The 26,859-nt window shown below is 42.3% G+C and overlaps 1 protein-coding gene across 2 annotated transcripts in view; it reads right to left on the bottom strand.

Annotated features, from left to right (window-relative positions):
* Nucleotides 1–1,581: 1,581 nt before the first annotated feature.
* LOC139754655 (uncharacterized) overlaps nucleotides 1,582–26,859 on the bottom strand; it is a 160,834-nt gene continuing 135,556 nt past the window's right edge. Inside the window, exons 7-9 of one of the 2 annotated variants that reach the window (XM_071672186.1) lie at nucleotides 20,038–20,118; nucleotides 4,814–4,894; nucleotides 1,582–4,279 (exon numbers count right to left, since the gene is read on the bottom strand). In XM_071672186.1, coding sequence (XP_071528287.1) covers nucleotides 3,491–4,279; nucleotides 4,814–4,894; nucleotides 20,038–20,118 — 951 coding nt within the window. In that variant the 3' untranslated portion in view covers nucleotides 1,582–3,490. The remainder of the gene's footprint in view (nucleotides 4,280–4,813; nucleotides 4,895–20,037; nucleotides 20,119–26,859) is intronic. The other variant, XM_071672187.1, reaches the window with a different exon arrangement.

Below are 26,859 nucleotides of genomic sequence, written 5' to 3'. Positions count from 1 at the left end.
GTGGGTTTGGCCATTTCTTTCGTCTGTTTCCTTGCGCTACCTCGAAAACGCGGGAGACAGCGAAAAAGCAAAATAAATAAAATGAATATATATATATATATATATATATATATATATATATATATATATATATATATATATATATATATATAAATATATATATCTTCTTTTTTCTTTTAAACTATTCGCTATTTCCCGTGTTTGCGAGGTAGCGCTAAGAACAGAGGACTGGGCCTTTTTTGGAATATCCTCACCTGGCCCCCTCTGTTCCTTCTTTTGGAAAATTAAAAAAAAAACGAGAGGGGAGGATTTCCAGCCCCCCGCTCCCTCCCCTTTTAGTCGCCTTCTACGACACGCAGGGAATACGTGGGAAGTATTCTTAATCCCCTATCCTCAGGGATATATATATATATATATATATATATATATATATATATATATATATATATATATATATAATGATGACCCAATTGGTCTGAGAATTCTCAGGGTTGAGAAGCACTCCCTCCCAGTAGGCTAGGGAAAGGCCACATACATTCTCTAGAACATTTAATGTCTATGTAAATACAGTAATCATACCGAATCATGATACATGGATAAGAGTAATTTTCCATACTCGGAACATAAATGGTCACCATACCGCCAGTAGGAACCAAAGAGGCTGGTCATACAGTATAATCATCCTTATAAGTATACGTGGATAAAACTAATTTTTTTTTTCTTGCTTTGTCGCTGTCTCCCGCGTTTGCGAGGTAGCGCAAGGAAACAGACGAAAGAAATGGCCCAACCCACCCCCATACACATGTATATACATTCGTCCACACACGCAAATATACATACCTACACAGCTTTCCATGGTTTACCCCAGACGCTTCACATGCCCTAATTCAATCCACTGACAGCACGTCAACCCCGGTATACCACATCGCTCCAATTCACTCTGTTCCTTTCCCTCCTTTCACCCTCCTGCATGTTCAGGCCCCGATCACACAAAATCTTTTTCACTCCATCTTTCCACCTCCAATTTGGTCTCCCACTTCTCCTCGTTCCCTCCACCTCCGACACATATATCCTCTTGGTCAATCTTTCCTCACTCATTCTCTCCATGTGCCCAAACCATTTCAAAACACCCTCTTCTGCTCTCTCAACCACGCTCTTTTTATTCCCACACGTCTCTCTTACCCTTACGTTACTTACTCGATCAAACCACCTCACACCACACATTGTCCTCAAACATCTCATTCCCAGCACATCCATCCTCCTGCGCACAACTCTATCCATAGCCCACGCCTCGCAACCATACAACATTGTTGGAACCACTATTCCTTCAAACATACCCATTTTTGCTTTCCGAGATAATGTTCTCGACTTCCACACATTCTTCAAGGCTCCCAGGATTTTCGCCCCCTCTCCCACCCTATGATCCACTTCCGCTTCCATGGTTCCACCCGCTGCCAGATCCACTCCCAGATATCTAAAACACTTTACTTCCTCCAGTTTTTCTCCATTTAAACTTACCTCCCAATTGACTTGACCCTCAACCCTACTGTACCTAATTACCTTGCTCTTATTCACATTTAATCTTAACTTTCTTCTTTCACACACTTTACCAAACTCAGTCACCAGCTTCTGCAGTTTCTCACATGAATCAGCCACCAGCGCTGTATCATCAGCGAACAACAACTGACTCACTTCCCAAGCTCTCTCATCCCCAACAGACTTCATACTTGCCCCTCTTTCCAAAACTCTTACATTCACCTCCCTAACAACCCCATCCATAAACAAATTAAACAACCATGGAGACATCACACACCCCTGCCGCAAACCTACATTCACTGAGAACCAATCACTTTCCTCTCTTCCTACACGTACACATGCCTTACATCCTCGATAAAAACTTTTCACTGCTTCTAACAACTTGCCTCCCACACCATATATTCTTAATACCTTCCACAGAGCATCTCTATCAACTCATCATATGCCTTCTCCAGATCCATAAATGCTACATACAAATCCATTTGCTTTTCTACGTATTACTCACATACATTCTTCAAAGCAAACACCTGATCCACACATCCTCTACCACTTCTGAAACCACACTGCTCTTCCCCAATCTGATGCTCTGTACATGCCTTCACCCTCTCAATCAATATCCTCCCATATAATTTACCAGGAATACTCAACAAACTTATACCTCTGTAATTTGAGCACTCACTCTTATCCCCTTTGCCTTTGTACAATGGCACTATGCACGCATTCCGCCAATCCTCAGGCACCTCACCATGAGTCATACATGCATTAAATAACCTTACCAACCAGTCAATAATACAGTCACCCCCTTTTTTAATAAATTCCACTAAAACTAATGAAATATACTAAAGACATCAATACTTCCAGTAAGAACCAGTGAGGTTAGCCTTACGGTATAAAAGTGACTGGATGAGAGAAGAAACATAGGAAAGATACGAAAAGCAATTAAAGATTAGAGTGGGGTAGTCCTTAACCAGTATACAATCACTCAAGGCACACAGCATGATAATGATATGCTAACCTACATATTATAGGCCTCTGGTGTGAGAGGTTACTTCATAGCATATGAGAGGTTACTATGGCAGGTTATTTCATGGCGTATAACTTCGTTGAACGCTATCAACTCGTCTGGACTATCCGTGTCCCAGTGTTCATCTGGTGGAGGTTTGTCTACGTAATGTTGTATGTTACTTTCCCTAGCTGACTACTACACCCGCCAGGTCATGCACGTCCTCAGTATGTCACTGGCACCCCTTACTGAAAGTATTTCACCATAACAAAGACCCTGTTAAAGTATAGGTCATCAGTATCCCCTTTTTTGACACCCTACCTACTAGTTACAGCCTACCTACAGAGAAGGAGCCTCGCCTCACCAAGCACGTTCTTTCTTAACACCACAATGCAGGACTCACCGGGATTACCATGGATGTCTGTCCTTCCGCTCCTCGGGCTAGGCAAGGATTTCAGAGGCTGGTGGCAGGAGCACTCTGTTAACTGACTCGACGTCACACCAGGACTAACCGAGATATCCCTCTCGGGCACTTCTGCCTTCACCCTGCCCATTTCATGGAAGAGTTCCAATGGCACTCAGATGCCCTGATCAATTAGTTTAATAATTTGCATATTCACTTTCCCCCAACCCCCTCTGCTTATTGTATTTGTCATTGATTGTGATTTTCTTTTTGCAATAGGCCTTGCAGATTTATACTAACAATATAAATATAACGTAAGATTTTTTTTCTTCACTTCATTAAGACTGTTCTAGGAATCTCTAAAGAAATGACGTTCAGAATCCGTCTCTCAGCAAATACCTCCAGCATATTTTCCCTTTCCTCTGTTGTAGTAACATTTCATAGGCATGTTGTGCCTTGGGATGCTAGAAGTACTTATGGACTAAATGAAAGAATTTCAGTATCAAATACAGAAATCGGGTGGGTATCCTTTCTTAATGATTTTTCTTTTAAAGAGTATCCGTTGGATTGAAGTAAAACTCTTTAAAATCAAATTTCTTAAATTCGGAGACGGTCGTACAATGGGTTTTATTGCTTATATCACAAAAGAGAGTCTCTAATTTGCCTAGATCGTTCTCATGTGCATGCTGTGATAGTGTATGGTACCAAGCCACAGAAAAGGGCGATCCGAACTTTTGGTGTCTTAAGGCATAAAATCCATCGGTTGTTGAGTAAACACACCAGATATCTCTTGGAGGCGTCTTTTTCAACACGAATTCAGTCTGGATTTCAGCTTCCGTACGACGGGGTCGCTTGACTTTCGGACTCTCTTGCTGCTCATGATAGTCACCTCGACAGAAATGGAAAAAAAAAAGCTTGGGTTTACCTTTGAGCATAGGACACTCATCATTATGGAAAAGACTTATTATATTCTGGGTTGACACATGCCTCATGTCTTTGGTGATAAATGTTTCTTTTCCGATGCCGTGACTCATAATAAACATAACCAGGCAGCCTAGTGACTCAAGATCACGGTTCCTTCTTAGAGATCGGAGGTAATGCATAGTCTCATCTTCTGTTAAATCCGTCTTTTGACCTACTTTGTAACCCATTTGAGTGAATAACCTCTTAAGGTTTTTGACATCTTGCTCGGAGCCATTGCGTGTCAGCGGAGGGTCATGAAAATTTTTGTAGTTGATGATGCTGACGTAACCTCGGGGGACGGTGTCCATCTTGTATATATTCGGTCCTCTGTTTATCTTCGTGGTTGTAATGACGTTCATCTTTTGAGGAGCATCCTGTAAGAAATATGAAAATAGTAGCACAAACTAGGCATTTCTGTCTGTGATTGTTTTATTTATTTTTTTTATTTTATTTATTTTATTTTATTTTATTTTTTTTTGGGGGGGGGGGGAGCAATGGGAATAATGTTAAGCATAATATATTCCTTTCAAGACCAAGTGGACTTTTCATCGTAATATCCGGTTCCTAACATGTATGCAGACGATCTGACATTGTGGTTGACGATGTACTACAACGTTTCAGACGGTGGGAGAACTTCTAATTTCCGATACAACCTTGAGAGAAAGCTGCCTTTGTGATAGATAAACAACCATTATAGTGACAGTCACAAAAATATGGTGAAACCTGAAACCTACAGGACCCACACCATTAAACAGAAGAAACTATAGAAACCAGAGTTTTGTTCATGTCTGGATAGATTTAGAAGAATTATCTCACCGAATCACTGAAGGAGAAATCTGTAGTATTTTTTGGTACGGGGTTATTTCCTCAGGTACCCAGCTTAGACTTCTATGATACTAATTACTTACTAATGCATAAAGTGAAGAATCATCACTCCCATCAGAACCGTCACCATCGTGACTGCCATCAGGATCCTCATCATCATTATCCTGGTTGGGGGAAAATATAATGATAAAAGAAAACATTTGAGCAAAGTTCATACATAAGTAATCAATCGTGTACTTAAAACAAGTTCTCAATCAATTGGCTTTCCTCTGAGGCTAATAACATAGGACCAAACTTGAAAAACTAGCCTGATTCTTAATTACAAATAGAGAAAGGGTCAACCAAAGACTCACTAATTTGTTAACCATAAAGTTTGAATCTCCCAGACATGTTTGTATAGTTATTATTTATTTATTTTTATTTTGCTATGTCGCTGTCTCCCGCGTTAGCGAGGTAGCGCAAGGAAACAGACGAAAAAATGACCCAACCCGCCCACATATACATGTATATACATACACGTCCACACACGCAAATATACATACCTATACATCTCAATGTACACATACATATACACACACAGACATATACATATATACACATGTACATAATTCATACTGTCTGCCTTTATTTGTTCCCATCGCCACCTCGCCACACATGGAATAACAACCCCCTCCCCCCTCATGTGTGCGAGGTACCGCTAGGAAAAGACACCAAAGGCCCCATTCGTTCACACTCAGTCTCTAGTTGTCATGTAATAATGCACCGAAACCACAGCTCCCTTTCCACATCCAGGCCCCACAGAACTTTCCATGGCTTACCCCAGACGCTTCACATGCCCTGGTTAAATCCATTGACAGCACGTCGACCCCGGTATACCACATCGTTCCAATTCACTCTATTCCTTGCACGCCTTTCACCCTCCTGCATGTTCAGGCCCCGATCACTCAAAATCTTTTTCACTCCATCTTTCGACCTCCAATTTGGTCTCCCACTTCTCCTCGTTCCCTCCACCTCTGACACATATATCCTCTTTGTCAATCTTTCTTGACTCATTCTCTCCATGTGACCAAACCATTTCAAAACACCCTCTTCTGCTCTCTCAACCACACTCTTTTTATTTCCACACACCTCTCTTACCCTTACATTACTTACTCGATCAAAACACCTCACACCACATATTCTACTCAAACATCTCATTTCCGGCACATACACCCTCCAGCGCACAACTCTATCCATAGCCTACACCTCGCAGCCATACAACATTGTTGGAACCACTATTCCTTCAAACATACCCATTTTTGCTTTCCGAAATAATGTTCTCGACTTCCAAACATTCTTCATGGCTCCCAGAATTTTCGCCCCCTCCCCCACCCTATGATTCACTTTCGCTTCCATGGTTCCATCCGCTGCCAAACCCACTCTCAGATATCTAAAACACTTTACTTCCTCCAGTTTTTCTCCATTCAAACTTACCTTCCAATTGACTTGACCCTCAACCCTACTGTACCTAATAACCTTGCTCTTATTCACATTTAATCTTAACTTTCTTCTCTCACACACTTTACCAAACTCAGTCACCAGCTTCTGCAGTTTCTCACATGAATCAGCCACCAGCGCTGTATCATCAGCGAACAACAACTGACTCACTTCCCAAGCTCTCTCATCCACAACAGACTGCATACTTGCCCCTCTTTCCAAAACTCTTGCATTCACCTCCCTAACAACCCCATCCATAAACAAATTAAACAACCATGGAGACATCACACACCCCTGCCGCAAACCTATATTCACTGAGAACCAATCACTTTCCTCTCTTCCTACACGTACACATGCCTTACAGCCTCAATAAAAACTTTTCACTGCTTCTAACAACTTGCCTCCCACACCATATATTCTTAATACCTTCCACAGAGCATCTCTATCAACTCTTATCAAATGCCTTCTCCAGATCCATGAATGCTACATACAAATCCATTTGCTTTTCTAAGTATTTCTCACATACATTCTTCAAAGCAAACACCAGATCCACACATCCTCTGTCACTTCTGAAACCACACTGCTCTCCCCAATCTGATGCTCTGTACATGCCTTCACCCTCTCAATCAATACCCTTCCATATAATCTACCAGGAATACTCAACAAACTTATACCTCTGTAATTTGAGCACTCACTCTTATCCCCTTTGCCTTTGTACAATGGCACTATTCAAGCATTCTGCCAATCCTCAGGCACCTCACCATGAATCATACATACATTAAATAACCTTACCAACCAGTCAACAATACAGTCACCCCCTTTTTTAATAAATTCCACTGCAATACCATCCAAACACGCTGCCTTGCCGGCTTTCATCTTCCGCTAAGCTTTTACTACCCCTTCTCTGTTTATCGAATCATTTTCCCTAACCCTCTCACTTTGCACACCACCTCGACCAAAACACCCTATATCTGCCACTCTATCATCAAACACATTCAACAAACCTTCAAAATACTCACTCCATCTCCTTCTCACATCACCCCTACTTGTTATCACCTCCCCATTAGCCCCCTTCACTGAAGTTCCCATTTGCTCCCTTGTCTTACGCACTTTATTTACCTCCTTCCAAAACATCTTTTTATTCTCCTAAGATTTAATGATACTCTCTCACCCCAACTCTCATTTGCCCTCTTTTTCACCTCTTGCACCTTTCTCTTCACCTCCTGCCTCTTTCTTTTATACATCTCCCACTCATTTGCATTTTTTCCCTGCAAAAATCGTCCAAATGCATCTCTCTTGGATGTTACTAATAATCTTACTTCTTCATCCCACCACTTACTACCCTTTCTAATCAACCCACCTCCCACGCTTTTCATGCCACAAGCATCTTTTGCGCAAGACATCACTGTTTCCCTAAATACATCCCATTCCTCCCCCACTCCCCTTACCTCCTTTGTTCTCACCTTTTTCCATTCTGTACTCAGTCTCTCCTGGTACTTCCTCACACAAGTCTCCTTCCCAAGCTCACTTACTCTCACCACTCTCTTCACCCCAACATTCTCTCTTCTTTTCTGAAAACCCCTACAAATCTTCACCTTCGCCTCCACAAGATAATGATCAGACATCCCTCCAGATGCACCTCTCAGCACATTAACATCCAAAAGTCTCTCTTTCGCGCGCCTATCAATTAACACGTAACCCAATAACGCTCTCTGGCCATCTTTCCTACTTACATACGTATACTTATGTATATCTCGCTTTTTAAACCAGGTATTCCCAATCACCATTCTTCACCATTTCAATTCACAACACTGAACTACCCCATGTATACCAATCATTCCCTCAACTGCCACATTACTCACCTTTGCATTCAAATCACCCATCACTATAACCCGGTCTTGTGCATCAAAACCACTGACACACTCATTCAGCTGCTCCCAAAACACTTGCCTCTCATGATCTTTCTTCTCATGCCCAGGTGCATATGCACCAATAATCGCCCATCTCTCTCCATCAACTTTCAGTTTTACCCATATCAATCTAGAGTTTACTTTCTTACACTCTATCACATACTCCCACAACTCCTGTTTTAGGAGGAGTGCTACTCCTTCCCTTGCTCTTGTCCTCTCACTAACCCCTGACTTTACTCCCAAGACTTTCCCAAACCACTCTTCCCCTTTACCCTTGAGCTTCGTTTCACTCAGAGCCAAAACATCCAGGTTCCTCTCCTCAAACATACCACCTATCTCTCGTTTTTCTCATCTTGGTTACATCCACACACATTTAGACTCCCCAATCTGAGCCTTCGAGGAGGATGAGCACTCCCCGCGAGACTCCTTCTTTTGTTTCCCCTTTTAGAAAGTTAAAATACAAGGAGGGGAGGGTTTCTGGTCCCCCGCTCCCGTCCCCTTTAGTCGCCTTCTACGACACGTGAGGAATGCGTGGGAAGTATTCTTTCTCCCCTATCCCATATATATATATATATATATATATATATATATATATATATATATATATATATATATATATATATGTAGGTTTGCGGCAGGGGTGTGTGATGTCTCCATGGTTGTTTAATTTGTTTATGGATGGGGTTGTTAGGGAGGTGAATGCAAGAGTTTTGGAAAGAGGGGGAAGTATGAGGTCTGTTGGGGATGAGAGAGCTTGGGAAGTGAGTCAGTTGTTGTTCGCTGATGATACAGCGCTGGTGGCTGATTCATGTGAGAAACTGCAGAAGCTGGTGACTGAGTTTGGTAAAGAGTGTGAAAGAAGAAAGTTAAGAGTAAATGTGAATAAGAGCAAGGTTATTAGGTACAGTAGGGTTGAGGGTCATGTCAATTGGGAGGTGAGTTTGAATGGAAAAAACTGGAGGAAGTGAAGTGTTTTAGATATCTGGGAGTGGATCTGGCAGCGGATGGAACCATGGAAGCGGAAGTGGATCATAGGGTGGGGGAGGGGGCGAAAATTCTGGGAGCCTTGAAGAATGTGTGGAAGTCGAGAACATTATCTCGGAAAGCAAAAATGGGTATGTTTGAAGGAATAGTGGTTCCAACAATGTTGTATGGTTGCGAGGCGTGGGCTATGGATAGAGTTGTGCGCAGGAGGATGGATGTGCTGGAAATGAGATGTTTGAGGACAATGTGTGGTGTGAGGTGGTTTGATCGAGTAAGTAACGTAAGGGTGAGAGAGATGTGTGGAAATAGAAAGAGCGTGGTTGAGAGAGCAGAAGAGGGTGTTTTGAAATGGTTTGGGCACATGGAGAGAATGAGTGAGGAAAGATTGACCAAGAGGATATATGTGTCGGAGGTGGAGGGAACGAGGAGAAGAGGGAGACCAAATTGGAGGTGGAAAGATGGAGTGAAAAAGATTTTGTGTGATCGGGGCCTGAACATGCAGGAGGGTGAAAGGAGGGCAAGGAATAGAGTGAATTGGAGCGATGTGGTATACCGGGGTTGACGTGCTGTCAGTGGATTGAATCAGGGCATGTGAAGCGTCTGGGGTAAACCATGGAAAGCTGTGTAGGTGTGTATATTTGCGTGTGTGGACGTGTATGTATATACATGTGTATGGGGGTGGGTTGGGCCATTTCTTTCGTCTGTTTCCTTACGCTACCTCGCAAACGCGGGAGACAGCGACAAAGCAAAAAAAAAAAAAAAATATATATATATATATATATATATATATATATATATATATATATATATATATATATATATATATATATATATATGAGTCAGTTGTTGTTCGCTGATGATACAGCGTTGGTGGCTAATTCATGTAAGAAACTGCAGAAGCTGGTGATTGAGTTTCGTAAAGTGTGTGAAAGAAGAAAGTTAAGAGTAAATGTAGGGTTAAGGGTCAAGTCAATTGGGAGGTAAGTTTGAATGGAGAAAAGCTGGAGGAAGTGAAGTGTTTTAGATATCTGGGAGTGGATCTGGCAGCGGATGGAACCATGGAAGCGGAAGTGAATCATAGGGTGGGGGAGGGGGCGAAAATTCTGGGAGCCTTGAAGAATGTTTGGAAGTCGAGAACATTATCTCGGAAAGCAAAAATGGGTATGTTTGAAGGAATAGTGGTTCCAACAATGTCGTATGGTTGCGAGGCGTGGGCTGTGGATAGAGTTGTGCGCAGGAGGGTGGATGTGCTGCAAATGAGATGTTTGAGGACAATGTGTGGTGTGAGGTGGTTTGATCGAGTAAGAAATGTAAGGGTGAGAGAGATGTGTGGAAATAAAAAGAGTGTGGTTGAGACAGAAGAAGAGGGTGTTTTGAAATGGTTTGGACACATGGAGAGAATGAGTGGGGAAAGATTAACCAAGAGGATATATGTGTCAGAGGTGGAGGGAACGAGGAGAAGTGGGAGACCAAATTGGAGGTGGAAAGATGGAGCGAAAAAGATTTTGAGTGATCGGGGCCTGAACATGCAGGAGGGCGAAAGGCGTGCAAGGAATAGAGTGAATTGAAACGATGTGGTATACCGGGGTCGACGTGCTGTCATTGGATTGAACCAGGGCATGTGAAGCGTGTGGGGTAAACCATGCAAAGTGTTTGGGGCCTGGATGTGGAAAGGGAGTTGTGGTTTCGGAGCATTATTACATGACAGCTAGAGACTGAGTGTGAACGAATGGGGCCTTTGGTGTTTTTCCTAGCGGTACCTCGCACACATGAGGGGGGAGGGGGTTGTTATTCCATGTGAGGCGAGGTGGCGATGGGAAGAAATAAAGGCCGACATTATGAATTATGTACATGTGTATATATGTATATGTCTGTGTGTGTATATATATGTGTACATTGAGATGTATAGGTATGTATATTGTGCGTGTGTGGACATGTATGTATATACATGTGTATTTGGGCGGGTTGGGCCATTCTTTCGTCTGTTTCCTTGCGCAACCTCGCTAACGCGGGAGACAGCGACAAAGCAAAATAATAAAAAAAATAATATATATATATATATATATATATATATATATATATATATATATATATATATATATATATAGAATCTTTCTTTCTTTCTTTCAAACTATTCGCCATTTCCCGCTTTTGCGAGGTAGCGTTAAGAACAGAGGACTGGGCCTCTAAGGAAATATCCTCACCTGGCCCCCTTCTCTGTTCCTTCTCTTGGAAAGTTAAAAAAAAAAAAAAAGAGAGGAGGATTTCCAGCCCCCCCGCTCCCTCTACTTTTAGTCGCCTTCTACGACACGCAGGGTATACGTGGGAAGTATATATATATATATATATATATATATATATATATATATATATATATATATATATATATATATATATTATCCCTGGGGATAGGGGATTAAGAATACTTCCCACGTATTCCCTGCGTGTCGTAGAAGGCGACTAAAAGGGGAGGGAGCGGGGGGCTAGAAATCCTCCCCTCTCGTTTTTTTTTAATTTTTCCAAAAGAAGGAACACAGGGGGGCCAGGTGAGGATATTCCACAAAGGCCCAGTCCTCTGTTCTTAACGCTACCTCGCTAACGCGGGAAATGGCGAATAGTTTAAAAGAAAAAAAAAAAAAAATATATATATATATATATATATATATATATATATATATATATATATATATATATATATATTATTTATTTATTTTGCTTTGTCGCTGTCTCCCGCGTTTGCGAGGTAGCGCAAGGAAACAGACGAAAGAAATGGCCCAACCCACCCCCATACACAATGTATACACACACACGTCCACACACGCAAATATACATACCTATACATCTCAATGTACACATATATATACATACACAGACACATACATATATACCCATGCACACAATTCACACTGCCCCCATTCACTCCCATCGCCACCTCGCCACACATGGAATACCTTCCCCCTCCCTCCTCATGTGTGCCTGGTAGCACTAGGAAAAGACAACAAAGGCCCCATTCGTTCACACTCAGTCTCTAGCTGCCACGCAATAATGCCCGAAATATATATATATATATATATATATATATATATATATATATATATATATATATATATATATATATATATATACATATATATATATATATATGTATATATATATATATATATATATATATATATATATATATATATATATATATATATATATATATATATATTTTTTTTTTTTTTGCTTTGTAGCTGTCTCCCGCGTTTGCGAGGTAGCGCAAGGAAACAGACGAAAGAAATGGCCCAACCCACCCCCATACACATGTAAATACATACGTCCACACACGCAAATATACATACCTACACAGCTTTCCATGGTTTACCCCAGACGCTTCACATGCCCTGATTCAATCCACTGACAGCACGACAACCCCGGTATACCACATCGCTCCAGTTCACTCTATTCCTTGCCCTCCTTTCACCCTCCTGCATGTTGAGGCCCCGATCACACAAAATCTTTTTCACTCCATCTTTCCACCTCCAATTTGGTCTCCCTCTTCTCCTCGTTCCCTCCACCTCCGACACATATATCCTCTTGGTCAATCTTTCCTCACTCATTCTCTCCATGTGCCCAAACCATTTCAAAACACCCTCTTCTGCTCTCTCAACCACGCTCTTTTTATTTCCACACATCTCTCTTCCCCTTACGTTACTTACTCGATCAAACCACCTCACACCACACATTGTCCTCAAACATCTCATTTCCAGCACATCCATCCTCCTGCGCACAACTCTATCCATAGCCCACGCCTCGCAACCATACAACATTGTTGGAACCACTATTATATATATATATATATATATATATATATATATATATATATATATATATATATATATATATATATATATTGAGAGTTGGGGTGAGAGAGTATCATTAAATTTTAGGGAGAATAAAAAGATGTTCTGGAAGGAGGTAAATAAAGTGCGTAAGACAAGGGAGCAAATGGGGAGGTGATAACAAGTAGGGGTGATGTGAGAAGGAGATGGAGTGAGTATTTTGAAGGTTTGTTGAATGTGATTGATGATAGAGTGGCAGATATAGGGTGTTTTGGTCGATGTGGTGTCCAAAGTGAGAGGGTTAGGGAAAATGATTTGGTAAACAGAGAAGAGGTATTAAAAGCTTTGCGGTAGATGAAAGCCGGCAAGGCAGCAGGTTTGGATGGTATTGCAGTGGAATTTATTGTTGACTGGTTGGTAAGGTTATTTAATGTATGTATGACTCATGGTGAGGTGCCTGAGGATTGGCGGAATGCGTGCATACTGCCATTGTACAAAGGCAAAGGGGATAAGAGTAAGTGCTCCAATTACAGAGGTATAAGTTTGTTGAGTATTCCTGGTAAATTATATGAGAGGGTATTGATTGAGAGGGTGAAGGCATGTACAGAGCATCAGATTGGGGAAGAGCAGTGTGGTTTCAGGAGTTGTAGAGGATGTGTGGATCAGGTGTTTGCTTTGAAGAATGTATGTGAGTAATACTTAGAAAAGCAAATGGATTTGTATGTAGCATTTATGGATCTGGAGAAGGCATATGATAGAGTTGATAGAGATGCTCTGTGGAAGGTATTAAGAATATATGGTGTGGGAGGCAAGTTGTTAGAAGCAGTGAAAAGTTTTTATCGAGGATGTAAGGCATGTGTACGTGTAGGAAGAGAGGAAAGTGATTGGTTCTCAGTGAATTTAGGTTTGCGGCAGGGGTGTGTGATGTCTCCATGATTGTTTAATTTGTTTATGGATGGGGTTGTTAGGGAGGTGAATGCAAGAGTTTTGGAAAAAGGGGCAAGTATGAAGTCTGTTGTGGATGAGAGAGCTTGGGAAGTGAGTCAATTGTTGTTCGCTGATGATACAGCGCTGGTGGCTGATTCATGTGAGAAACTGCAGAAGCTGGTGACTGAGTTTGGTAAAGTGTGTGAAAGAAGAAAGTTAAGAATAAATGTGAATAAGAGCAAGGTTATTAGGTACAGTAGGGTTGAGGGTCACGTCAATTGGGAGGTAAGTTTGAATGGAGAAAAACTGGAGGAAGTAAAGTGTTTTAGATATCTGGGAGTGGATCTGGCAGCGGATGGAACCATGGAAGCGGAAGTGGATCATAGGGTGGGGGAGGGGGCGAAAATCCTGGGAGCCTTGAAGAATGTGTGGAAGTCGAGAACATTATCTCGGAAAGCAAAAATGGGTATGTTTGAAGAAATAGTGGTTCCAACAATGTTGTATGGTTGCGAGGCGTGGGCCATGGATAGAGTTGTGCGCAGGAGGGTGGATGTGCTGGAAATGAGATGTTTGAGGACAGTGTGTGGTGTGAGGTGGTTTGATCGAGTAAGTAATGTAAGGGTAAAAGAGATGTGTGGAAATAAAAAGAGCGTGGTTGAGAGAGCAGAAGAGGGTGTTTTGAAATGGTTTGGGCACATGGAGAGAATGAGTGAGGAAAGATTGACCAAGAGGATATATGTGTCGGAGGTGGAGGGAACGAGGAGAAGTGGGAGACCAAATTGGAGGTGGAAAGATGGAGTGAAAAAGACTTTGTGTGATCGGGGCCTGAACATGCAGGAGGGTGAAAGGAGGGCAAGGAATAGAGTGAATTGGATCGATGTGGTATACCGGGGTTGACGTGCTGTCAGTGGATTGCATCAGGGCATGTGAAGCGTCTACGGTAAACCATGGAAAGTTGTGTGGGGCCTGGATGTGGAAAGGGAGCTGTGGTTTCGGGCATTATTGCGTGACAGCTGGAGACTGAGTGTGAACGAATGGGGTCTTTGTTGTCTTTTCCTTGTGCTACCTCGCACACATGAGGGGGGAGGGGGATGGTATTCCATGTGTGGCGAGGTGGCGATGGGAATGAATAGGGGCAGACAGTGTGAATTGTGTGCATGGGTATATATGTATGTGTCTGTGTGTGTATATATATGTGTACATTGAGATGTATAGGTATGTATATTTGCGTGTGTGGGACGTGTGTGTGTGTACATTGTGTATGGGGGTGGGTTGTGCCATTTCTTTCGTCTGTTTCCTTGCGCTACATCGCAAACGCGGGAGACAGCGACAAAGCAAAATAAATAAATAAAAATAAAAAAATATTTATTTTGCTTTGTCGCTGTCTCTCGCGTTAGCGAGGTAGCGCAAGGAAACAGATGAAAGAATGGCCCTAAAATCCCACATACACATGTACATACATACACGTCCACACATACACATATACATACCTATACATCTCAACGTATACATTTATACACACACACAGACATATACATATATAGACATGTACATAATTCATACTGTCTGCCTTTATTATTCCCATCGCCACAACGCGACACATGAAATAACAACCCCCTCCCCCTCATGTGCGCGAGGTAGCGCTAGGAAAAGACAACAAAGGCCACATTCGTTCACACTCAGTCTCTAGCTGTCATGTGATAATACACCGAAACCACAGCTGTCCTTCCACATCCAGGCCCCCCAGAACTTTCCATGGTTTACCCCAGATGCTTCACATGCCCTGCTTCAATCCATTGACAGCACGTCGACCCCAGTATACCACATCGTTCCAATTCACTCCATTCCTTGCACACCTTTCACCCTCCTGCATTTTCAGGCCCCGATCATTCAAAATCTTTTCACTCTATCTTTCCACTTCCAATTTCGTCTCCTACTTCTTGCTCCCTCCACCTTTGACACATATTCTCTTGGTCAATCTTTCCTCACTCATTCTCTCCAAGCAACAAAACCATTTCAAAACACCCTCTTCTGCTCTCTCAACCACACTCTTTTTATTACCACACATCTCTCTTACCTTATTATTACTTACTCGATCAAACCAACTCACGCCACATATTGTCCCAAAAAATCTCATTTCCAGTACATCCACCCTCCTCCACACAACTCTATCCATAGCCTATGCCTCGCAACCAACATTCTTCAACGCTCCCACGCTCCCAGGATTTTCGCCCCCTCCCCCACCCTATGATTCATTTCCGCTTCCATGGTTCCATCCACTGCCAAATCCACTCCCAGATATCTAAAACACTTCACTTCCTCCAGTTTTTCTCCATTCAAACTTACTTCCCAGATGACTTGTCCCTCAACCCTACTGTACCTACTACCCTTGCTCTTATTCACATTTACTCAGCTTTCTTCATTCACACAATTTACCAAACTAAGTCACCAGCTTCTGCAGTTCCTCACATGAATCAACCACCAGCACTGTATCATCAGCGAACAACAACTGACTCGCCTCACAAGTGCTTTCATCCACAACAGACTGCATACTTGCCCCTCTTTCTAAAACTCTTGCATTCGCCTCCCTAACAACCCCATCCATAAACAAATTAAACAACCATGGGGACATCACACACCCCGTCCGCAAACCTAAATTCACTGAGAACCAATCACTTTCCTATCTTCCTACACTTACACATGCCTTACATCCTCGATAAGAACTTTTCACTGCTTCTAACAACTTGCCTCCCACACCATATATTCTTAATACCTTCCACAGAGCATCTCTATCAACTCTATCATATGCCTTCTCCAGATCCATAAATGCTACATACAAATCCATTTGCTTTTCTAAGTATTTCTCACATACATTCTTTAAAGCAAACATCTGATCTACACATCCTCTACCACTTCTGAAACCACACTGCTCTTCCCCAATCTTATGCTCTGTACATGCCTTCACCCTCTCAATCAATACCCTCCCATATAATTTCCCAGGAATACTCAACAAACTTGTACCTTTGCAATTTGAGCACTCACTTTTATCCCCTTTGCCTTTGTACAATGGCACTATGCAAGCATTCCACAAATCATCAGGAACCTCACCATGAGTCATACATACATTAAATAACATTACCAACCAGTCAACAATAGTCACCCCCTTTTCTAATATATTCCACTGCAATCCCATCCAAACCCGCTGCCTTGCCGTCTTTAATCTTCTGCAAAGCTTTTACTACCTCTTCTCTGTTTACCAAATCATTTTCCCCTCTTACTTTGCACACCACCTTGACCAAAACAACCTATATCTGCCACTCTATCATCAAACACATTCAACAAACCTTCAAAATACTCACTCCATCTCCTTCTCACATCACCACTACTTGTTATCATCTCCCCATGAGCCCCCTTCACTGAAGTTCCCATTTGCTCCCTTGTCTTACGCACTTTATTTACCTCCATCCAAAACATCGTTTTATTCTCCCTAAGATTTAATGATACTCTCTCACCCCAACTCTCATTTGCCCTCTTTTTCACCTTTTGCATCTTTCTCTAGACCTCCTGCCTCTTTCTTTTATACATCTTCCCTTCCTACATCTCCCGCTCATTTGCATTATTTCCCTGCAAAAATCGTCCAAATGTCTCTCTCTTCTCTTTCACTAATACTCTTACTTCTTCATCCCACCACTCACTACTCTATCTAACCTGCCCACCTCCCACGCTTCTCATGCCACAAGCATCTTTTGCGCAAGCCGTCACTACTTCCCTAAATACATCCCATTCCTCCCCCACTCCCCTTACATCCTTTGTTCTCACCTTTTTCCATTCTGTACTCAGTCTCTCCTGATACTTCCTCAAACAAGTCTCCTTCCCAAGCTCACTTACTCTCACCACTCTTTTCACCCCAACATTCTCTCTTCTTTTGTGAAAACCTCTACAAATCTTCACCTTCGCCTCCACAAGATAATGATCAGACATCCCTCCAGTTGCACCTCTCAGCACATTAACATCCAAAAGTCTCTTTCGCGCGCCTATCAATTAACACGTAATGCAATAACGCTCTCTGGCCATCTCTCCTACTTACATACGTATACTTCTGTATCTCTCTTTTAAACCAGGTATTCCCAATCACCAGTCCTTTTTCAGCACATAAATCTACAAGCTCTTCACCATTTCCATTTACAACACTGAGCACCCCATGTACACCAATTATTCCCTCAACTGCCACATTACTCACCTTTGCTGAATATTCAAATCACCCATCACTATAACCCGGTCTCGTGCATCAAAACTACTAACACACTCACTCAGCTGCTCCCAAAACACTTGCCTCTCATGATCTTTCTTCTCATGCCCAGGTGCATATGCAGCAATAATCACCCATCTCTCTCCATCCACTTTCAGTTTAACCCATATCAGTCTAGAGTTTACTTTCTTACACTCTATCACATACTCCCACCACTCCTGTTTCAGGAGTAGTGCTACTCCTTCCCTTGCTCTTGTCCTCTCACTAACCCCTGACTTTACTCCCAAGACATTCCCAAACCACTCTTCCCCTTTAACCTTGAGCTTCGTTTCACTCAGAGCCAAAACATCCAGATGCCCAGGTGCATATGCACCAATAATCACCCATCTCTCTCCATACACTTTCAGTTTTACCCATATCAATCTAGAGTTTCCTTACAGTCTATCACATACTCCCACCACTCCTGTTTCAGGAGTAGTGCTACTCCTTCCCTCTCTCTTGTCCTCTCACTAACCCCTGACTTTACTCCCAAGACATCCCCAAACCACTCTTCCCCTTTACCCTTGAGCTTCGTTTCACTCAGAGCCAAAACACCCAGGTTCCTCTCCTCAAACATACTACCTGTCTCTCCTTTTTTCTCATCTTTGTTGCATCCACACACATTTAGACACCTCAATGTGAGCCTTCGAGGATGATGAGCACTCCCCGCGTGACTCCTTCTTCTGTTTCCCCTTTTAGAAAGTTAAAATATAAGGAGGGGAGGGTTTCCAGCCCGCCGCTCTCGTCCCTTTTGTCGCGTTCTGCGACACGTGAGGGATGCGTGGGAAGTATTCTTTTTCCCCTATCCCCAGGGATATATATATATATATATATATATATATATATATATATATATATATATATATATATATATATATATATATATATTCGTTCACACTCAATCTTTAGCTGTCATGTGTAATGCACCGAAACCACAGCTCCCTTTGCACATCCAGGACCCACAAAACTTTCCGTGGTTTACTTCATTTACTGGACTCGGATTGGGGAAGAGCAATGTGATTTCAGAAGTGGTGCAGGATGTCTCTATCAGGTGTTTGCTTTGAAGATTGTATGTGAGAAATACTTAGAAAAACAGAGGGATTTGTAAGCAGCATTTATGGATCTGAAGAAGGAATATGTTGAGTTGATAGAGATACTTTGTGGAAAGTTATTTTTTTTATCATTATACTTTGTCTCTGTCTCCTACGTTAGTGTGGTAGCGCAAGGAAACACACAAAAGAATGGCCCTAACCCACCTACATACACATGTATATACATAAACGCCTACACACGCACATATACATACCTATAGATTTCAATGCATACATACATATACATACACAGACATATACATATCTACACATGCACATATTCATACATGCTGGCTTCATTCATCCCGCCGCCACCCCACAACACTGAAAGGTATTTTTTTTTAATATTTTTTTTTTTTGGGGGGGGGAAGTAATGGGAATAATGTTAAGCATAATATATTCCTTTCAAGACCAAGTGGACTTTTCATCGTAATATCAGGTTCATAATATGTATGCAGACGATCTGACATTGTGGTTGATGTGTTGTACTACAACATTTCAGACGGTGAGAGAACTTATGATTTCCGATATCTCATACAACCCTGAGAGAAAGCTGCCTTTGGAATGCCCTTGTGATAGATAAACAACCATTATAGTGACAGTCACAAGAATATAGTGAAACCTGAAACCTACAGGGCCCACACCATTAAACAGAAGAAACTATAGAAACCACAGTTTTGTTCATGTCTGGATAGATTTAGAAGAATTATCTCACCGAATCACTGAAGGAGGAATCTGTAGTATTTTTTGGTACGGGGTTATTTCCTCAGGTACCCAACTTAGACTTCTATGATACTAATTACTTACTAATGCATAAAGTGAAGAATCATCACTCCCATCAGAACCGTCACCATCGTGACTGCCATCAGGATCCTCATCATCATTATCCTGGTTGGGGGAAAATATAATGATAAAAGAAAACATTTGAGCAAAGTTCATACATAAGTAATCAATCGTGTACTTAAAACAAGTTCTCAATCAATTGGCTTTCCTCTGAGGCTAATAACATAGGACCAAACTTGAAAAACTAGCCTGATTCTTAATTACAAATACAGAGAAAGGGTCAACCAAAGACTCACTAATTTGTTAACCATAAAGTGGGAACCTGCCAGACGTGTTTGTATAGTTATTATTATTGTTATCATTATTATTATTATTATTTTTTTTTTTTTTTTTTTTTGATTTGTCGCTGTCTCCCGCGTTTGCGAGGTAGCGCAAGGAAACAGACGAAAGAGATAGCCCAACCAACCCCCATACACATGCCTTGATTCAACCCACTGACAGCACGTCAACCCCGGTATACCACATCGATCCAATTCACTCTTTTCTTTGCCCTCCTTTCACCCTCCTGCATGTTCAGGCCCCGATCACACAAAATCTTTTTCACTCCATCTTTCCACCTCCAATTTGGTCTCCCTCTTCTCCTCGTTCCCTCCACCTCCGACACATATATCCTCTTGGTCAATCTTTCCTCACTCATTCTCTCCATGTGCCCAGACCATTTCAAAACACCCTCTTCTGCTCTCTCAACCACGCTCTTTTTATTTCCACACATCTCTCTTACCCTTACGTTACTTACTCGATCAAACCACCTCACACCACACATTGTCCTCAAACATCTCATTTCCAGCACATCCATCCTCCTGCGCACAACTCTATCCATAGTCCACGCCTCGCAACCATACAACATTGTTGGAACCACTATTCCTTCAAACATACCCATTTTTGCTTTCCGAGATAATGTTCTCGACTTCCACACATTCTTCAAGGCTGCCAGAATTTTCGCCCCCTCCCCCACCCTATGATCCACTTCCGCTTCCATGGTTCCATCCGCTGCCAGATCCACTCCCAGATATCTAAAACACTTCACTTCCTCCAGTTTTTCTCCATTTAAACTCACCTCCCAATTGAATTGACCCTCAACCCTACTGTACCTAATAACCTTGCTCTTATTCACATTTACTCTTAACTTTCTTCTTTCACACACTTTATTATTATCATCATTAATATTATCTAACTGAAGTTGCCCCATTTACTGGACTCCTGCTGCTGTTTCAAGGCTACTCTCCACAACGAAGCAAGCGAGGGGAGCGAGCTCCTATAGAGTATCTACGTACTGTACGAGGCTATGCTCCAATCTTTTCTGTTCGCTAATAATAATAATACAACCTTATCGATGGTAACTACACTCACGACGTCATCATTTGCAGGCTAAAACAACTGACGCATATATATATATATATATATATATATATATATATATATATATATATATATATATATATATATATATATATTGGTTCTCAGTGAACGTAGGTTTGCGGCAGGGGTGTGTGATGTCTCCATGGTTGTTTAATTTGTTTATGGATGGGGTTGTTAGGGAGGTGAATGCAAGAGTTTTGGAAAGAGGGGCAAGTATGAAGTCTGTTGTGGATGAGAGAGCTTGGGAAATGAGTCAGTTGTTGTTCGCTGATGATACAGCGCTGGTGGTTGATTCATGTGAGAAACTGCAGAAGCTGGTGACTGAGTTTGGTAAAGTGTGTGAAAGAAGAAAGTTAAGATTAAATGTGAATAAGAGCAAGGTTATTAGGTACAGTAGGGTTGAGGGTCAAGTCAATTGGGAGGTAAGTTTGAATGGAGAAAAACTGGAGGAAGTAAAGTGTTTAAGATATCTGGGAGTGGATCTGGCAGCGGATGGAACCATGGAAGCGGAAGTGAATCATAGGGTGGGGGAGGGGGCGTAAATCCTGGGAGCCTTGAAGAATGTGTGGAAGTCGAGAACATTATCTCGGAAAGCAAAAATGGGTATGTTTGAGGGAATAGTGGTCCCAACAATGTTGTATGGTTGCGAAGCGTGGGCTATGGATAGAGTTGTGCGCAGGAGGGTGGATGTGCTGGAAATGAGATGTTTGAGGACAATGTGTGGTGTGAGGTGGTTTGATCGAGAAAGTAATGTAAGGGTAAGAGAGACGTGTGGAAATAAAAAGAGCGTGGTTGAGAGAGCAAAGAAGGGTGTTTTGAAATGGTTTGGGCACATGGAGAGAATGAGTGAGGAAAGATTGACCAATAGGATATATGTGTCGGAGGTGGAGGGAACGAGGAGAAGTGGGAGACCAAATTGGAGGTGGAAAGATGGAGTGAAAAAGATTTTGTGTGATCGGGGCCTGAACATGCAGGAGGGTGAAAGGCGGGCAAGGAATAGAGTGAATTGGATCGATGTGGCATACCGGGGTTGACGTACTGTCAGTGGATTGAATCAGGGCATGTGAAGCGTCTGGGGTAAACCATGGAAAGTTGCGTGGAGCCTGGATGTGGAAAGGGAGCTGTGGTTTCGAGCATTATTGCGTGACAGCTGGAGACTGAGTGTGAACGAATGGGGCCTTTGTTGTCTTTTCCTAGTGCTACCTCGCACACATGAGGGAGGAGGGGGATGGTATTCCATGTGTGGCGAGGTGGCGATGGGAATGAATAGGGGCAGACAGTGTGAATTGTGTGCACGGGTATATATATATGTCTCTGTGTGTGTATATATATATGTACATTGAGATGTATAGGTATGTATATTTGTGTGTGTGGGCGTGTGTGTGTACATTGTGTATGGGGGTGGGTTGTGCCATTTCTTTCGTCTTTTTCTTGCGCTACCTCCCAAACGCGGGAGACAGCGACAAAGCAAAATGAAATAAATAAAATATAATATATATATTTTTTTTTTTTTGCTTTGTCGCTGTCTCCCGCGTTTACGAAGTAGCGCAAGGAAACAGACGAAAGAAATGGCCCAACCCACCCCCATACACATGTATATACATACGTCCACACACGCAAATATACAGACCTACACAGCTTTCCATGGTTTACCCCAGACGCTTCACATGCCCTGATTCAATCCACTGACAGCACGTCAACCCCGGTATACCACATCGCTCCAATTCACTCTATTCCTTGCCCTCCTTTCACCCTCCTGCATGTTCAGGCCCCGATCACACAAAATCTTTTTCACTCCATCTTTCCACCTCCAATTTGGTCTCCCACTTCTCCTCCTTCCCTCCACCTCCGACACATATATCCTCTTGGTCAATCTTTCCTCACTCATTCTCTCCATGTGCCCAAACCATTTCAAAAGACCCTCTTCTGCTCTCTCAACCACGCTCTTTTTATTTCCACACATCTCTCTTACCCTTACGTTCCTTACTCGATCAAACCACCTCACACCACACATTGTCCTCAAACATCTCATTTCCAGCACATCCATCCTCCTGCGCACAACTCTATCCATAGCCCACGCCTCGCAACCATACAACATTGTTGGAACCACTATTCCTTCAAACATACCCATTTTTGCTTTCCGAGATAATGTTCTCGACTTCCACACATTCTTCAAGGCTCCCAGAATTTTCGCCCCCTCCCCCACCCTATGATCCACTTCCGCTTCCATTTTTCCATCCGCTGCCAGATCCACTCCCAGATATCTAAAACACTTTACTTCCTCCAGTTTTTCTCCATTCAAACTTACCTCCCAATTGACTTGACCCTCAACCCTACTGTACCTAATAACATTGCTCTTATTCACATTTAATCTTAACTTTCTTCTTTCACACACTTTACCAAACTCAGTCACCAGCTTCTGAAGTTTCTCAGCCACCAGCGCTGTATCATCAGCGAACAACAACTGACTCACTTCCCAAGCTCTCTCATCCACAACAGACTTCATACTTGCCCCTCTTTCCAAAACTCTTGCATTCACCTCCCTAACAACCCCAGCCATAAACAAATTAAACAACCATGGAGACATCACACACCCCTGCCGCAAACCTACATTCACTGAGAACCAATCACTTTCCTCTCTTCCTACACGTACACATGCCTTACATCCTCGATAAAAACTTTTCACTGCTTCTGACAACTTGCCTCCCACACCATATATTCTTAATACCTTCCACAGAGCATCTCAATCAGCTCTATCATATGCCTTCTCCAGATCCATAAATGCTACATACAAATCCATTTGCTTTTCTAAGTATTTCTCACATACATTCTTCAAAGCAAACACCTGATCCACACATCCTCTACCACTTCTGAAACCATACTGCTCTTCCCCAATCTGATGCTCTGTACATGCCTTCACCCTCTCAATCAATACCCTCCCATATAATTTACCAGGAATACTCAACAAACTTATACCTCTGTAATTTGAGCACTCACTCTTATCCCCTTTGCCTTTGTACAATGGCACTATACACGCATTCCGCCAATCCTCAGACACCTCACCATGAGTCATACATACATTAAATAACCTTACCAACCAGACAATAATACAGTCACCCCCTTTTTTAATAAATTCCACTCCAATACCATCCAAACCTGCTGCCTTGCCGGCTTTCATCTTCCGCAAAGCTTTTACTACCTCTTCTCTGTTTACCAAATCATTTTCCCTAACCCTCTCACTTTGCACACCACCTCGACCAAAACACCCTATATCTGCCACTCTATCATCAAACACATTCAACAAACCTTCAAAATACTCACTCCATCTCCTTCTCACATCACCACTACTTGTTATCACCTCCCCATTTGCGCCCTTCACTGAAGTTCCCATTTGCTCCCTTGTCTTACGCACTTTATTTACCTCCTTCCAGAACATCTTTTTATTCTCCCTAAAATTTAATGATACTCTCTCACTCCAACTCTCATTTGCCCTCTTTTTTACTTCTTGCACCTTTCTCTTGACCTCCTGTCTCTTTTATACATCTCCCACTCAATTGCATTTTTTCCCTGCAAAAATCGTCCAAATGCCTCTCTCTTCTCTTTCACTAATAATCTTACTTCTTCATCCCACCACTCTTACTTCTTCATCCCACCACTCACTACCCTTTCTAATCAACCCACCTACCACGCTTCTCATGCCACAAGCATCTTTTGAGCACTCCATCACTGATTCCCTAAATACATCCCATTCCTCCCCCACTCCCCTTACTGTATATATATATATATATGTGTATATATATATATATGTGTGGTGTGAGGTGGTTTGATCGAGTAAGTAATGTAAGGGTAAGAGAGATGTGTGGAAATAAAAAGAGCGTGGTTGAGAGAGCAGAAGAGGGTGTTTTGAAATGGTTTGGGCACATGGAGAGAATGAGTGAGGAAAGATTGACCAAGAGGATGTATGTGTCGGAGGTGGAGGGAACGAGGAGAAGTGGGAGACCAAATTGGAGGTGGAAAGATGGAGTGAAAAAGATTTTGAGTGATCGGGGTCTGAACATGCAGGAGGGTGATAGGCGGGCAAGGAATAGAGTGAATTGGGTCGATGTGGTTTACCGGGGTTGACGTGCTGTCAGTGGATTGAATCAGGGCATGTGAAGCGTCTGGGGTAAACCATGGAAAGTTGTGTGGGGCCTGGATGTGGAAAGGGAGCTGTGGTTTTAGGCATTATTGCATGACAGCTAGAGACTGAGTGTGAACGAATGGGGCCTTTGTTGTATTTTCCTAGCGCTACCTCGCACACATGAGGAGGGAGGGGGATGGTATTTCATGTGTGGTGAGGTGCGATGGGAATGAATAAAGGCAGACAGTGTGAAGTGTGTGCATGGATATATATGTGTGTGTCTGTGTGTGTATATATATGTGTACATATATATACACACATATATCCTCTTGGTCAATCTTTCCTCACTCATTCTCTCCATGTGCCCAAACCATTTCAAAACACCCTCTTCTGCTCTCTCAACCACGCTCTTTTTATTTCCACACATCTCTCTTACCCTTACGTTACTTACTCGATCAAACCACCTCACACCACACATTGTCCTCAAACATCTCATTTCCAGCACATCCATCCTCCTGCTAACAACTCTATCCATAGCCCACGCCTCGCAATCATACAACATTGTTGGAACCACTATTCCTTCAAACATATCCATTTTTGCTTTCCGAGATAATGTTCTCGACTTCCACACATTCTTCAAGGCTCCCAGGATTTTCGCCCCCTCCCCCACCCTATGGTCCACTTCCGCTTCCATGGTTCCATCTGCTGCCAGATCCACTCCCAGATATCTAAAACACTTTACTTCCTCCAGTTTTTCTCCATTCAAACTTACCTCCCAATTGACTTGACCCTCAACCCTACTGTACCTAATAACCTTGCTCTTATTCACATTTACTCTTAAGTTTCTTCTTTCACACACACATATATATATATATATATATATATATATATATATATATATATATATATATATATATATATATATATATATATATATATATATATATATCCCTTATCCCTGGGGATAGGGGAGAAAGAATACTTCCCAGGTATTCCCTGCGTGTCGTAGAAGGCGACTAAAAGGGGAGGGAGCGGGGGACTGGAAATCCTCCCCTCTCGCTTTTTTTTTTTTTTTTATTTTCCAAAAGAGGGAATAGAGAAGGGGGCCAGGTGAGAATATTCCCTGAAAGGCCCAGTCATCTGTTCTCAGCGCTATCTCGCTAATGCGGGAAATGGTGAATAGTATGAAAGAAAGAAATATATATCGCTGGGGATATGGGAGAAAGAATACTTCCCACATATTCGCTGCGTGTCGTAGAAGGCGACTAAAAGGGAAGGGAGCGTGGGGCTGGAAATCCTCCCCTCTC

This window comes from Panulirus ornatus, chromosome 17 (assembly GCF_036320965.1).
Source record: "Panulirus ornatus isolate Po-2019 chromosome 17, ASM3632096v1, whole genome shotgun sequence".
NCBI classification, from domain to species: domain Eukaryota; kingdom Metazoa; phylum Arthropoda; class Malacostraca; order Decapoda; family Palinuridae; genus Panulirus; species Panulirus ornatus.
The sequence above is the reverse complement of the archived record's forward strand: the minus strand, read 5'-3'. Positions and strand labels throughout refer to the sequence as shown.